The 15,975-nt window shown below is 61.2% G+C and overlaps 1 protein-coding gene across 1 annotated transcript in view; it reads right to left on the reverse strand.

The window, feature by feature from the left end:
- The window catches only part of LOC133206544 (filamin-A-like), a gene marked incomplete at its 5' end in the record, with an annotated part of 38,172 nt that extends 22,326 nt beyond the window's left edge, over positions 1 to 15,846 (reverse strand). The window contains 18 exons of the mRNA XM_061342609.1: positions 339 to 456; positions 977 to 1,146; positions 1,351 to 1,441; positions 2,174 to 2,334; positions 3,148 to 3,271; positions 3,349 to 3,492; positions 4,124 to 4,237; positions 4,808 to 5,001; positions 6,711 to 6,847; positions 7,753 to 7,876; positions 8,528 to 8,665; positions 9,793 to 9,993; positions 10,919 to 11,081; positions 11,741 to 11,818; positions 12,334 to 12,452; positions 13,219 to 13,366; positions 13,934 to 14,031; positions 15,735 to 15,846. Coding sequence (XP_061198593.1) covers positions 339 to 456; positions 977 to 1,146; positions 1,351 to 1,441; positions 2,174 to 2,334; positions 3,148 to 3,271; positions 3,349 to 3,492; positions 4,124 to 4,237; positions 4,808 to 5,001; positions 6,711 to 6,847; positions 7,753 to 7,876; positions 8,528 to 8,665; positions 9,793 to 9,993; positions 10,919 to 11,081; positions 11,741 to 11,818; positions 12,334 to 12,452; positions 13,219 to 13,366; positions 13,934 to 14,031; positions 15,735 to 15,846 — 2,434 coding nt within the window. The remainder of the gene's footprint in view (positions 1 to 338; positions 457 to 976; positions 1,147 to 1,350; positions 1,442 to 2,173; positions 2,335 to 3,147; positions 3,272 to 3,348; positions 3,493 to 4,123; positions 4,238 to 4,807; positions 5,002 to 6,710; positions 6,848 to 7,752; positions 7,877 to 8,527; positions 8,666 to 9,792; positions 9,994 to 10,918; positions 11,082 to 11,740; positions 11,819 to 12,333; positions 12,453 to 13,218; positions 13,367 to 13,933; positions 14,032 to 15,734) is intronic.
- Between the last annotated feature and the right edge of the window lie 129 nt (positions 15,847 to 15,975).

The raw sequence follows: 15,975 nt of genomic DNA on the forward strand, positions 1-15,975 counted from the left end.
CCCGAAATGGGGGGGAATGAGACCCGAAATGGGGGGGAATGAGACCCGAAATGGGGGGAATTGAACCCAAAACAGAGCAGTACCCGCAGACAGGGATGGACCCGAAAACAGGGGGGATTAACCCCAAAATGGGGGGGATTAACCCCAACACAGGGGCTGCAGCACGAATGGGGGGGATGCACCCTGCCCCAACCCCCCCCCATCACCTATGGGGATGAAGGCCCCATTTCCCCCTCCCCCCATCACCACCCCCAGCTCCACAGACCCCTCCCCCCCCAAAGACGGGTCCCCCCCCCCCACCGCCCCCCCATCCTCCCCCCATCCCCCCCCCCACTCACTCTCATCCAGGCCGGAGACCTTGATCTTGCTGAGGTCCAGGCCTGGGGCCACCCCCACAGTGAAGGGGCTCTTGGGGATGGGGTCGCCCCCATAGGTGACTGCGACCTCCAAGTTACCCTGGGGGGGACAGGGGGAGGCTCAGGGGGAGCCCCAAGGCCCCCCCATGGGGTATCGGGGGGGGGTTACCCCCATGGCAATAGGAGGGGTGGGGGTGCAGGGGAGTCTATGGGGTTTGGGGGTCTCTATGGGTCTCTATGTGTCTCTATGGGTCTCTATGTGTCCCTATGGGTCTCTATGTGTCCCTATGGGTCTCTATGTGTCCCTATGGGGCCGCACCTGCTGCACTGGGGTGTATTTGGGCTCTATGTGTCTCTATGGGTCTCTATGTGTCCCTATGGGTCCCTATGGGTCCCTATGTGTCCCTATGGGGCCGTACCTGCTGCACTGGGGTGTATTTGGGCTCTATGGGTCTCTATGGTGTCTCTATGTGTCCCTATGTGTCTCTATGTGTCTCTATGGGTCTCTATGGGTCTCTATGGGGCCGTACCTGCTGCACTGGGGTGTATTTGGGCTCTATGGGTCTCTATGGGTCTCTATGTGTCCCTATGGGTCCCTATAGGTCCCTATGGGGCCGTACCTGCTGCACTGGGGTGTATTTGACCGTGTGGGTCCCATCCCCGTTGTCGATGACCTCCAGGTCCTTGGCGGCCTCCCCGTTGCCGGTCCCGGTCACCTGCACCTCGAGGGCCCCGCGCCCCCCCCCCTTGGTGTTCACCGTGAACTGCGTCGGCTTCCCCAGCTCCAGCCCTGGGGGGGTGGGGGGGTCAGGGGGGTTCCCAACCCCCACCCCCCGGGACCCCTCCCCCAACCCCCACCCCCCGGGACCCCTCCCCCCCCGGACCCCACCCCCCCTGGACCCCTCCCCCCCAACCCCCACCCCCCCGGGACCCCTCCCCCCAACCCCCACCCCCCGGGACCCCTCCCCCCCCTCCCCTCCCCCCCCGCGCTCACCGGAGCGGCTCAGCCCCGGGCCCTCGGCCTTCACTTTGCTGGCGTCGTGCGAGGGATCCACCTTGACCCGGATGGGGCTGCTGGGGATGGGCTGGGGAAGGGAGCAGGGAATTGGGAGCGAAACCAGCGCCAAACGGCACCAAACAGCGCCAAAACAGCACCAAACAGCACTGAACAGCACCGAACCGCGCCAAACAGAACCAAAACAGCGCCAAACAGTGCCAAAACAACACCAAAAAGCGCCAAACAGCGCCAAACGGCACCAAACAGCACCGAACCGCGGCAAACAGAACCAAAACAGCGCCAAACAGTGCCAAAAGAACACCAAAAAGCGCCAAACAGCGCCAAATGGCACCAAACAGCACCAAAAAGCACCAAAACGCACCAAACCAGCACCAAACAGCCCAAAACAGTGTCTTTCACCCCAAATCAGTGCTTTAGACCCCATAATCAGTGCTCTGGACCCCAAATCCCACCCTGAATCCCCATATCAGCACCTTGCACCCCAATCCCAGCTCTCTGGACCCCGCAATCCCACCCCTAGCACCCCAATATCAGTGCTTTGAACCCAAAATCAGTGCTTTAGACTCCAGTATCAGCGCTCTGCACCCCAATATCAGTGCTTTAGACCCCAAATCCCACCCCTAGCACCCCAATCCCATCTCTGGACTCCAATCCCCCCCCCGCCCCCCAATCCCATCTCTCTGCACCCCAATATCAGTGCTTTACACCCCAAATCCCACCCCTAGCACCCCAATCCCCCCCCCTGTCCCCCAATCCCATCTCTGGAGCCCAGTCCCCCCTGCCCCCCGCAGGCGCTCACCTGCTCCCCGAAGAGCACCATGATGGTGTAGGTGCCGGCGCCGCGGGGCTCGTAGCGCACCGTGAACGTGTCGTCCGCCTCCCGGCTGATGTCCAAGGCAACGTCGGCCTCGGCCGGGCCCTCGACCCCCGGCGCGCACTTGATGCCGATGCTCACATCGCCTGCGGGGGGCAGCGCTGAGACCCTGCGCCCCATAGGGACCCATAGGGACCCAGAGAGACCCCATAGAGACCATAGGGACCCATAGGGACCCATAGAAACCATAGAGACACATAGAGACACACAGAGACCCAGAGAGACCCCATAGAGACCATAGAGACCCATAGAGACCATAGAGACCCATAGAGACCATAGAGACCATAGAGACCCATAGAGACCATAGAGACCATAGAGACACATAGAGATCCATAGGGACCCATAGGGACCCATAGAAACCATAGAGACACCATAGAGACCCAAAGAGACCCCATAGAGACCATAGAGACCCATAGGGACCCATAGAGACCCGTAGAGACCCGTAGAGACCCATAGAGACCATAGAGACCCATAGAGACCATAGAGACACATAGCACCCATAGAGACACATAGAGACACATAGAGACCCAGAGAGACCCAGAGAGACCCATAGAGACCCAGAGAGACCCATAGAGACCCATAGAGCTCCATAACACCCATAGAGACCCATAGCATCCACAGAGACCCATAGCACCCTATAGAGCCCCATAGTGCCCTATAGAGCCCCACAGCTCCCCACAGAGCCCCACAGCACTCCCAATAGCTCCCCATAGTGGCCTACAGAGCCCCATAGCGCACCCCATAGCATGCCCTATAGACCCCCATAAAGCCCCCTAGCACCCTATGGAGCCCCACAGCCCCCTCCGTGCCCCATAGCGCCTCATAGCCCCCTCAGTGCCCCATAGCGCCTCATAGCCCCCTCAGTGCCCCATAGCGCCCCATAGCGCCCCATAGCTCACCCTGCCCGGCCTCGCTGCAGTCCACAGTGAAGTGCGTGGGCTCGTGCGCCTTGAGCCCGGTCTTGGCCACGCCGGGCCCATAGACCTTGACCTTGTGGGGGTGGCTCCCGGCCCCGACCCCCACCTATGGACACGGACATGGGGGGGTCAGACCCGACCCCCCCCCCCAGCCCCCCCATAGCCCCTGGGGCACCCCCTTACCCGGAAGGGGCTCTGGGGGATGCTGACCCCCCCCCAGGACACCATGGCCGTGTGCTTGAGCGCCCGCTTGGGCACATAGGAGCAGCTGAAGGTGCCGTTGCCGTTGTCCTTGACCGAGACGTCCACGGGGGTCCCCTCGGCGTCCTAGGGGGGTATGGGGGGGGTCAGCACCCAAATACCCCCCAGCACCCAAATACCCCCCCCAGCACCCCAATACCCCCCCAGCACCCCAATACCCCCCCAGCACCCCAATACCCCCCCAGCACCCCAATACCCCCCCCAGCAACCCAATAACCCCCCCAGCACCAAATACCCCCCAGCACCCCAATACCCCCCAGCACCCCAATACCCCCCCCAGCACCAAATACCCCCCAGCACCCCAATACCCCCCCCAGCACCCAAATACCCCCCAGCACCCCAATACCCCCCAGCACCCCAATACCCCCCCAGCACCAAATACCCCCCAGCACCCATCCCCCCCAGCACCCAAATACCGCCCCCAGCACCCCAATACCCCCCCAGCACCCCAATACCCCCCAGCACCCCAATACCCCCCCAGCACCCAAATACCCCCCCCAGCACCCAAATACCCCCCCAGCATCCAAATACCCCCCCCAGCATCCAAATACCCCCCCGCACTCAAATACCCCCCCAACACCCCAATACCCCCCCTGCACCCCAATACCCCCCAGCACCAAATACCGCCCAGCACCCCAATACCCCCCCCGCACCCCAACAGCCCCCCAGCACCCCAATACCCCCCAGTGCCCCCCACCTGCATCTGCACTTTGAGGGCCCCCTTGCCCCCGTTCTTGGCATCCACGGTGAACTCGGCCGCTTGGTTCACGGCCACCCCGGTCTTCTCCAGCCCCGGGCCATGGGCCTTGACCTGCGGGGGGGCACAGCGGGGATCGGGGGGTGCCCTATGTGTCTCTATGGGTGTCTATGGGTCTCTATGGGTGTCTATGGATGTCTATGGGTGTCTATGGTCTCTATGGGTCTCTTATCATCTCTATGTTCTCTATGTTCTCTATGGTCTCTATGGATCCCTATGGGTCTCTATGGTCCCTATGGGTCCCTATGGTCCCTATGGGTCTTTATGGTCCCTATGGGTCTCTATGGGTCCCTATGGTCTCTATGGATCCCTATGGGTCTCTATGGTCCCTATGGTCCCTATGGGTCCCTATGGTCCCCATGGGTCTCTATGGTCCCTATGGGTCTCTATGGGTCCCTATGGTCTCTATGGATCCCTATGGGTCTCTATGGTCCCTATGGATCCCTATGGGTCTCTATGGTCCCTATGGATCCCTATGGGTCTCTATGGTCCCTATGGTCCCTATGGTTCTCTATGGATCCCTACGGGTCTCTATGGGTTCCTATGGTCTCTATGGATCTCTATGGGTCCCTATGGTTCCTATGGGTCCCTATGGATCTCTATGGTCCCCGGTGTTCCCGGCACCTTGTCGGGGCAGCAGTCCCGGGGCGCGGGGCGGACGTCGGCCATGAAGGGGCTGCCGGCGATGTCGTGGCCGTCGCAGAGCACGTGCACGGCGTAGGCGCCCGGCTCCTGCGGCCAATAGCGGACGTCACAGGAGCCGTCGCCGCGGTCGTCGCACTCGATGCGGGCCTGCGAGGGGCCCTCCACCGAGAACCCTGCGGTGAGGGGGGGCAGAGGGAAGGGGAGAAATCAGCCCGGATCTGCCTGAATCAGCCCGGATCTGCCTGAAATCAGCCGGGATCTGCCTGAAATCAGCCCGGATCTGCCTGAATCAGCCCGGATCTGCCTGAAATCAGCCTGGATCTGCCTGAAATCAGCCCGGATCTGCCTGAATCAGCCCGGATCTGCCTGAAATCAGCCCGGATCAGCCTGAAATCAGCCCGGATCTGCCTGAAATCAGCCCGGATCTGCCTGAAATCAGCCTGGATCTGCCTGAATCAGCCCGGATCTGCCTGAAATCAGCCCGGATCTGCCTGAATCAGCCCGGATCTGCCTGAATCAGCCCGGATCTGCCTGAAATCAGCCCGGATCTGCCTGAAATCAGCCTGGATCTGCCTGAAATCAGCCCGGATCTGCCTGAATCAGCCCGGATCTGCCTGAAATCAGCCTGGATCTGCCTGGAATCAGCCTGGATCTGCCTGGAATCAGCCCAAATCAGCCTGAAATCAGCCCGGATCTGCCTGAAATCAGCCCGGATCTGCCTGAAATCAGCCCGGATCTGCCTGAAATCAGCCCGGATCTGCCTGAAATCAGCCCGGATCTGCCTGAAATCAGCCCGGATCTGCCTGAAATCAGCCCGGATCTGCCTGAATCAGCCCGGATCTGCCTGAAATCAGCCCGGATCTGCCTGAAATCAGCCTGGATCTGCCTGAAATCAGCCCGGATCTGCCTGAAATCAGCCCGGATCTGCCTGAAATCAGCCCGGATCTGCCTGGAATCAGCCCAAATCAGCCTGAAATCAGCCCGGATCTGCCTGAAATCAGCCCGGATCTGCCTGAATCAGCCCGGATCTGCCTGAAATCAGCCCGGATCTGCCTGAAATCAGCCTGGATCTGCCTGAAATCAGCCCGGATCTGCCTGAAATCAGCCCGGATCTGCCTGAAATCAGCCCGGATCTGCCTGGAATCAGCCCAAATCAGCCTGAAATCAGCCCGGATCTGCCTGAAATCAGCCCGGATCTGCCTGAATCAGCCCGGATCTGCCTGAAATCAGCCCGGATCTGCCTGAAATCAGCCTGGATCTGCCTGAAATCAGCCCGGATCTGCCTGAAATCAGCCTGGATCTGCCTGAATCAGCCCGGATCTGCCTGAAATCGGCCCAAATCAGCCTAAAATCAGCCCAAATTGGGCTAAAATCGGGCTAAATCAGCTCAAATCACCCTGAATCTGCCATAAAATCAGCCTAAATCAGCCTGAAATCAGCTCTAATGAGCCTGAATCAGCCCAAATCAGCCTGAACCAGCCCAAATCAGCCTGAATCAGACTAAATCAGCCTGAATCTGCCATTGAATCAGCCTGAATCAGCCTGAAATTGGACTGAAATCAGCCTGAATCTGCCATAAAACCAGCCTGAAATCAGCCCAACTCAATCTGAAAACAGCCAAAAATCAGCCCAAACCTGGCTGAAATCAGCCCCAAATAGCCTGAAACCAGCCCAAAACAGGTGAAATCAGCCTGAAAACCCAAAATCTGCTTAAAATCAGCCTGATTTCAGCCCAAATCAGTCCGAAATCCACCCAAACCAGCCTGAAATCAGCCTGAAATCAGAACAAATCAGCCCCAACCCCCCCCCAATCCCTCCTGGGGAGCCCCAAAATCCCTGCCCCCCCCCGCACCCCCCCATGGCCGTGCCCCTCCCCCCTCACCGAGGGTGCCGACGTCGTCCCCGATGGCCTCCACCACGAACTCGGCCGCGCTCCCCACGGCGCCGCCCTCCAGCCCCGGGCCCCAGGCGCGCACCCGGGGGGGGCCCCCCTCAGGGGACACCTGAACCTCGAAGGGGCTGCGGGGACGGGGACAGGGACAGGCGTGTGCATACAGGGACATACAGGGACATACATGGACATATGTGTACATACGTGTGCGTACATGGACATACAGGGACATACGTGTGCATACGTGTGCATACATGGACATATAGGGACATACATGCACGTCCATGTACATATATGTGCATACAGACATGGGCATATGTATACATATATGTACATACACATGTAGATATGTGTACATACATATACGTACAGACGTGTACATGTGTACAGACATGTACATATACATACATATGTGTATATACAGACATAGAGATATGTGTACAGATATGTGCGTACAAACATGTACATAAATGTACATAGGTGCAAACACATACACATGCAGACACGTACATATGTATACATACAGACACGCACATACATGTACATACAAGCATGTACACATACAGACACATACATGCACAGACAAGCACACGCATATACACATATACATACGACTACATGGGTATACATATACACACACGTGCACGCACATAAAAACACATGCATGTGTGTACATACACACACCATACACACACGCACACACACGCCTGTACATACACGCACGCACACACCTGTACACACATGCACACACCTGTACACACATGCACACACATGTATACACATGCACACACCTGTACACACATGCACACACCTGTACACACATGCACACACACACCTGTACATCCATGCACACACCTGTACACACATGCACACACACACCTGTACATCCATGCACACACCTGTACACACATGCACACACCTGTACACACATGCACACACCTGTACACACATGCACACACCTGTACACACATGCACACACATGTATACACATGCACACACCTGTACACACATGCACACCCCCCCATGCACTCACCTGCGGGGCACCGGCTGCCCCCCCCACAGCACGGTCACCGTGTGGGGCCCCGGCACCGTGGGGACGTAGTCGCAGGCGAAGACCCCGTCCCCGAGCTCCCTCTGGCGAACGGGCTCGGGGCCCTCTGCGGGGGCAGGGGCAGGGGGCGGGGGTCAGGGGGCACCCGCAGAGCCCGGCCGGGACCCCAGGGCACCCCCATGGAACCCCTATGGAACCCAATGAACCCCTATTGAACCCCTATGGAACCCCATGGCACCCAATGCAACCAGGGAACCCCTATAAAACCCCATGGGGCACCCTGAGGCTCCCCAGGACACCCCCAGCCCCCCCAGGGCACCCCCAATGCCCCCCATAGAACACCCATAGCACCCACTGCAACACCCAATGCCCCCATAGCACCCCCATTTCCACAAATAGCACCCCCAATAGCACCCCCAATCCTCCCATAGCACCCCCATTTCCACAAATAGCACCCCCAATGCACCCCCAATCCTCCCATAGCACCCCCATTTCCCCCATAGCACGCCCATAGCACCCACTGCAGCACCCAGTGCCCCCACAGAGCCCCATAGAGCCCCATAGAACCCCATAGAGCCCCATAGAGCCCCCATAGAGCCCCATAGAGCCCCCATAGAGCCCCATAGACCCCCACAGAGCCCCCATAGACCCCCATAGAGCCCCCATAGAAGCCCCCAGAGCCCCCATAGAGCCCCATAGACCCCTAAAGCCCAGAGCCCCATAGATCCCCATAGACCCCCCAGAGCCCCGCACTCACTGGGCCCCTTGACGGTGACCTTGAGCTCCCCATTGCCGGCCCCCTTGGTGTAGACCTTGAACTCCGCCGGCTCCTTCACGCGCAGCCCCTTGGGCTGCAGCCCCCGCCCCACGGCGCGGACCAGGGAGGGGGTGCAGGCTGGGGGCAGGGGGGGGTCAGGCCATGGGGCACCCCCAGACCTGGCCCCATGGACCCCAAACCCTGCCCCATGGACCCCAAACCCAGCCCCATGGATCCCAAACCTGGCCCCATGGACGCCAAACCCTGCCCCATGGACCCCAAACCCGGCCCCATGGACCCCAGACCCGGCCCCGTGGACCCCAAACCCTGCCCCATGGATCCCAAACCCTGCCCCATGGACTCCAAACCCTGCCCCATGGATCCCAAACCCTGCCCCATGGACCCCAAACCCTGCCCCATGGACCCCAAACCCGGCCCCATGGACCCCAAACCCAACCCCATGGACCCCAAACCCAGCCCCATGGACCCCAAACCCGGCCCCATGGACCCCAAACCCAGCCCCATGGACCCCAAACCCGGCCCCATGGAAAGGGGGAGAGAGGGGACCCCAATGCACGCTGGGGTCCATGGGAAGGGGGTGACCCCATAGGGTGCTATGGGGGGTGCAGCACCCGAAGGAGGGGGATGGAAATGGGGACCCCCCCCCCCCCGTACCGTGGCTGCGTCCCCGTGTGGGTCTGGAGCTTCCCCATAGAAGGAGCAGGACAGAGACAGAGCAGAGTCAGCAGAGACCCCCCCCGAGGGCCTGGGGGGGGCAGAGGCACAGAGACCCCCATCTATGGGGCAGGAGCACAGAGACCCCCATCTATGGGGCACGAGCACAGAGACCCCCATCTATGGGGCAGGAGCACAGAGACCCCCATCTATGGGGCACGAGCACAGAGACCCCCATCTATGGGGCACGAGCACAGAGACCCCCATCTATGGGGCAGAAGCACAGAGAACCCCATTGGGGGGGAGCAGGAGCACAGAGACCCCCCATTGGGGGGAGCAGGAGCACAGAGACCCCCATCTATGGGGCACGAGCACAGAGACCCCCATTGGGGGGAGCAGGAGCACAGAGACCCCCATTGGGGGGGAGCCAGAGCACAGAGACCCCCATCTATGGGGCAGGAGCACAAAGACCCCCATTGGGGGGGAGCAGGAGCACAGAGACCCCCATCTATGGGGCAGGAGCACAGAGACCCCATCTATGGGGCAGCCCCACCCCCCGCATGGTGTGTGTGTAGGGGGGCGGGGCTCACCCGGCCCCACGTGGACGCTGAAGGGGCTGCGGGGGATGGGCACGCCGCCGTAGGTCACGTGCACGCTGTGCGTGCCCTCCGCCGCGGGCCGGAAGTTGCACCGGAAGGAGCCGTCCCCGCGCGGCTCCAGCGTCGGCTCCACCGCCCCCCGGCGGCCGCTGGGGTCCACGATGGAGACCGCGAGCTCGCCCGGGCCCGCGCCTGCGCACAGGGGGCGGCGTCAGCGACCGGAGACCACGGAGACCCCCCCAGAGACCCCCCCACAGGGACCCCCCTTAGAGCCCCCCCTTAGAGCCCCTCTAAACCCCTTCAGACCCCCCCAAACCCCCCTTGGAGCCCCCAAATTCCATTCCCAAGCCCATTTAAAGCCCGTAAACCCCTTTGGACCCCCCCATTTCCCCCCCCTATTCTCCCCTCCCCATTCACCCCCATTCCATTTCCTCCCCATTTGCCCCCCATTCTCCCCCATAACCCCCCCATACTCCCATTCCCTCCCCATATCTCACCCCCATGCCCCCCCTTAACCCCATACCATACCCCAATACTGTACTGTACCCCTCTATATCCCCATACCATACCCCACTGTACCCCTCTATATCCCCCCGTACCCCTCTATATCCCCCTCTATCCCTACTGGCCATGCAGACATCAAAGTGGCTGCCCCCCCATACTGTACTGTACCCCCCATACCCCATACCATACCCCACTGTACCCCCATAGCCCACACTGTACCCCCCTGTACCCCCATATCCTCACCGGCTGTGCAGACATCAAAGTGGCTGCCCCCCCATACTGTACTGTACCCCTATACTGTACTGTACCCCTCTATCCCTACCTGCCGTGCACACATCGAAGTGGCTGCCCCCCCATACTGTACTGTACTGTACCCCCATACCCCATACCATACCCCACTGTACCCCCTTACCTGCCGTGCACACATCGAAGTGGCTGCCCCCCCATACTGTACTGTACTGTATCCCCCATACTGTACCCCTATACCCCCCTGTACCCCCATACTGTACTGTACCCCCCATACCGTACCTGCCGTGCACACATCGAAGTGGCTGCCCCCCCATACTGTACTGTACTGTACCCCTATACTGTACTGTACCCCCCCATACCGTACCTGCTGTGCACACATCGAAGTGGCTGCCCCTGTTGACCACGTTCCCAGTGGGCTCCAGCCCCGGGCCCTGCGCCGTGACCCGGGAGGCGTCGCCCGCGGCGCCCCCGACCTGGACCTCGAAGGGGCTCTTGGAGATGTTCTGGCCCGCGAAGAGCACCCACACCTGCGCGGGGGGAGGGGGGGATGGGGGGCTCAGGGGGGCCATAGGGGCACTCAGGGGGGCTGGGGGGCTCAGGGGGGCTGGGGGGCTCAGTGGGGCTGGGGGGCAGTCAGGGGGGATGGGGGGCTCAGAGGGGAGATAGGGGAGCTCAATGGATCCATAGGGGCAGGAGCTCGATGTCCTCAATGGATCCATAGGGGTTCAATGGATCCATAGGGGCAGGAGCTCAATGTCCTCAATGGATCCATAGGGGTTCAATGGATCCATAGGGGCAGGAGCTCAATGTCCTCAATGGATCCATAGGGGTTCAATGGATCCATAGGGGAGCTCAATGGGGCCATAGGGGAGGGAGCTCAATGTCTCCATAGGGGAGCTCAATGGATCCTGCCCCAGCCTCTCTCCTGCAGCTCCAGGACCCCCCATGCTGAGGCCACCCCCTTGGAGCCCCCCAGCCCCCCGAGCCCCATAGAGCCCATAGAACCCCATAGAGCCCCATAGAGCCCCATAGAGCCCCATAGACCCCATAGAGCCCCATAGAGCCCCATAGAGCCCCATAGAGCCCCATAGAGCCCCATAGAGCCCATAGAGCCCCATAGAGCCCCATAGAGCCCCATAGAGCCCCATAGAACCCCATAGAGCCCATAGACCCCATAGAGCCCCACCTTGTGCACGCCGGTCACTTTGGGCACGTAGGACACGGAGAAGGTTCGGTTCTTGTCGTTGTTGGGCACAACCTTAGCCTGGGGGGGGGAGATGTGAGACCCCCAGAGCCCCACATCCCCCCATGGCACCCATAGCACCCATGGCACCCACAGCACCCATAGCACCCATGGCACCCATAGCACCCATGGCACCCATAGCACCCATAGCACCCATAGCACCCATAGCACCCATAGCACCCACAGCACCCATAGCACCCATGGCACCCACAGCACCCATAGCACCCACAGCACCCATAGCACCCATAGCACCCATAGCACCCATGGCACCCACAGCACCCATGGCACCCATGGCACCCATAGCACCCATAGCACCCATGGCACCCATAGCACCCATGGCACCCATAGCACCCATAGCACCCATAGCACCCATAGGCACCCATAGCACCCATAGCACCCATGGCACCCATGGCACCCATAGCACCCATGGCACCCATAGCACCCATGGCACCCATAGCACCCATAGCACCCATAGCACCCATGGCACCCATGGCACCCATAGCACCCATAGCACCCATGGCACCCATGGCTCCGACCTCCTCGCGGTGCCCGTCCGGGTCCTCCACGTACACCAGCACCTCCCCCTGCCCGGCGCTGATGGTCTCCACCGTGAACTCCGCTCGCTGCTTCACCACGTTCCCGGTGGGCTCGATGCCTGCGGCACGGGGCAGACCCATGGCACGGCCGCTATGGGGCAGCCCCACGGCACAGCCGCTATGGGGCAGACCCATGGCACGGCCGCTATGGGGCAGCCCCACGGCACAGCCGCTATGGGGCACCAGCCCTACGGCACTGCCGCTATGGGGCAGCCACACGGCACGGCCGCTATGGGGCACCAGCCCCACGGCACTGCCCCCTATGGGGCACCAGCCCCACGGCACTGCCGCTATGGGGCAGACCCATGGCACGGCCGCTATGGGGCAGCCCCACGGCACTGCCCCCTATGGGGCACCAGCCCTACGGCACTGCCGCTATGGGGCAGCCCCACGGCACCACCCGCTATGGGGCACCAGCCCCACGGCACTGCCGCTATGGGGCACCAGCCCAACGGCACTGCCGCTATGGGGCAGACCCATGGCACGGCTGCTATGGGGCACCCAGCCGCACGGCACCACCCGCTATGGGACACCAGCCCCACAGTACTGCCCCCTATGGGGCACCAGCCCCATGACACTGCCCGCTGTGGGGCACCAGCCCCACGGCACCGCCCGCTATGGGGCACCCAGCCCCACGGCACTGCCCGCTATGGGGCACCAGCCCCATGGCACAGCCGCTATGTGGCACCAGCCCCACGGCACCACCCTCTATGGGGCAGCCCCAGCACCCTCTATGGGGCTCTCTGTCCCCCACCCTCTGCCCCCCGTCCCTCTGTCAAACCCCCCCCCTTTGAGGTGACCCCCATCTGTGGGGCACCCCCTTACCCGGGCCGTAGGCTCGCGCCTTCTTGGGGTTGAGTTTGGGGCGCAGGGGGGCCCCCGGCTTCAGCTTGGCCTTGGGGAACTGGGACAGGTAGGTCATGACCGAGTGCTCGTCCACGTTGGGGTCCACGATCTCCTCGGGGGTGATCACCTGGGGGGCAGCCAGGGCGTCACTGGGTGCCCCATAGGGGTCAATGGGTGTCAGTGGGGGTCAATGGGTGTCAGTGGGTGTCAATGGGTGTCAGTGGGTGCCCCATAGGGGTCAATGGGTGCTGGGTGCCTGCACCTGGGGGATGCCCTATAGGGGTCAGTGGGTGTCAGTGGAGTTCAATGGGAGTCAATGGGGCTGGGTGCCAGCAAATGGGGGATGTCAATAGGGGTCAGTGGGGGTCAGTGGGTTCCCCATAGGTGTCAATGGGTGTCAATGGGTGTCAATGGGGGTCAATGGGGGTCAATGGGTGTCAATGGGTGTCAATGGGTGCTGGGTGCCCGCACCTGGGGGATGCCCCATAGGGGTCAATGGGTGTCAGTGGGGGTCAATGGGTGCCCCATAGGGGTCAATGGGTGTCAGTGGGTGTCAGTGGGTGTCAATGGGTGCCCCATAGGGGTCAGTGGGTGCTGGGTGCCCGCACCTGGGGGATGCCCTATAGGGGTCAGTGGGTGTCAATGGGTGCCCCATAGGGCTCAATGGGTGTCAGTGGGTGCTGGGTGCCCGCACCTGGGGGATGCCGAGCCACTCGTCCGCCTGCTGCATGGCCTCGCGCGCGTTCTCCACCGGTTTGCTGGGGTCCCACGAGTCCCAATCGGGGCAGAGCCCTGGGGGGGGGGACTGGGTCAGCAACGGGGGAGGGGGTGCAGGCCCCATAGCCCTTGGCCACAGCTGCTCACCAGTGCTCCCAGTGCCCCCATTACCCCCTCTATCCCCTCTATCCCCTCTATCTATCTCTATCTCTATACTGACCCGGGGCACAGCTGTCCACCAGTGCTCCCAGTGCCCCCATTACCTCTTTGCTACCCTCTCCCTTCTATCTCTCTCTTATGTCTATACTAACCGGGGCACAGCTGTCCACCAGTGCTCACCAGTGCTCCCAGTGCCCCCATTACCCCCTCTATCCCCTCTATCCCCTCTATCTATCTCTATCTCTATACTGACCCGGGGCACAGCTGTCCACCAGTGCTCCCAGTGCCCCCATTACCCCCATTACCCCTATCCCCTCTATCTATCTCTATCTCTATCTGACCCGGGGCACAGCTGTCCACCAGTGCTCCCCAGTGCCCCATTACCCCCATTCCCCTCTATCCCCTCTATCTATCTCTATCTCTATACTGACCCGGGGCACAGCTGTCCACCAGTGCTCCCAGTGCCCCCATCCCCCCATTACCCCCTCTATATTGCCTCTTATCTATCTCTCTGTCTACCTGTCTGACCAAGAGGGGCACAGCTGTCCACCAGTGCTCCCAGTGCCCCCATACCCCCATTACCCCTCTATCCCCTCTATCTATCTCTATCTCTATACTGACCCGGGGCACAGCTGTCCACCAGTGCTCCCAGTGCCCCCATTACCCCCATTACCCCCTCTATCCCCTCTATCTATCTCTATGTCTATACTGACCCGGGGCACAGCTGTCCACCAGTGCTCCCAGTGCCCCCATTACCCCCATTACCCCCTCTATCCCCTCTATCTATCTCTATCTCTATACTGACCCGGGGCACAGCTGTCCACCAGTGCTCCCAGTGCCCCCATTACCCCCATTACCCCCTCTATCCCCTCTCTCTATCTCTATGTCTATACTGACCCGGGGCACAGCTGTCCACCAGTGCTCCCAGTGCCCCCATTACCCCCATTACCCCCTCTATCCCCTCTATCTCTCTCTATCTCTATACTGACCCGGGGCACAGCTGTCCACCAGTGCTCCCAGTGCCCCCATTACCCCCATTACCCCCTCTATCCCCTCTATCTATCTCTATGTCTATACTGACCCGGGGCACAGCTGTCCACCAGTGCTCCCAGTGCCCCCATTACCCCCCATTACCCCCTCTATCCCCTCTATCTATCTCTATCTCTATACTGACCCGGGGCACAGCTGTCCACCAGTGCTCCCAGTGCCCCCATTACCCCCATTACCCCCTCTATCCCCTCTCTCTATCTCTATCTCTATACTGACCCGGGGCACAGCTGTCCACCAGTGCTCCCAGTGCCCTCCCGCTCTGCCAGTCGCGGCTGAAGTTGGTGATGGGCAGCTGGGGCAGCCGGTTCTGGATCCAGCCCAGCAGGCACCCCCATTACCCCCATTACCCCCTCTATCCCCTCTATCTATCTCTATGTCTATACTGACCCGGGGCACAGCTGTCCACCAGTGCTCCCAGTGCCCCCATTACCCCCATTCCCCTCTATCCCCTCTATCTATCTCTATCTCTATACTGACCCGGGGCACAGCTGTCCACCAGTGCTCCCAGTGCCCCCATTACCCCCATTACCCCCTCTATCCCCTCTCTCTATCTCTATCTCTATACTGACCCGGGGCACAGCTGTCCACCAGTGCTCCCAGTGCCCTCCCGCTCTGCCAGTCGCGGCTGAAGTTGGTGATGGGCAGCTGGGGCAGCCGGTTCTGGATCCAGCCCAGCAGGCACCCCCATTACCCCCATTACCCCCTCTATCCCCTCTATCTATCTCTATGTCTATACTGACCCGGGGCACAGCTGTCCACCAGTGCTCCCAGTGCCCCCATTACCCCCATTACCCCCTCTATCCCCTCTAT

This window comes from Neopsephotus bourkii, unplaced genomic scaffold (genome assembly GCF_033783945.1).
Source record: "Neopsephotus bourkii isolate Nb327-2 ecotype Australia unplaced genomic scaffold, CSIRO-AGI_Nbou_v1 NB_1807, whole genome shotgun sequence".
Classification (NCBI taxonomy): domain Eukaryota; kingdom Metazoa; phylum Chordata; class Aves; order Psittaciformes; family Psittacidae; genus Neopsephotus; species Neopsephotus bourkii.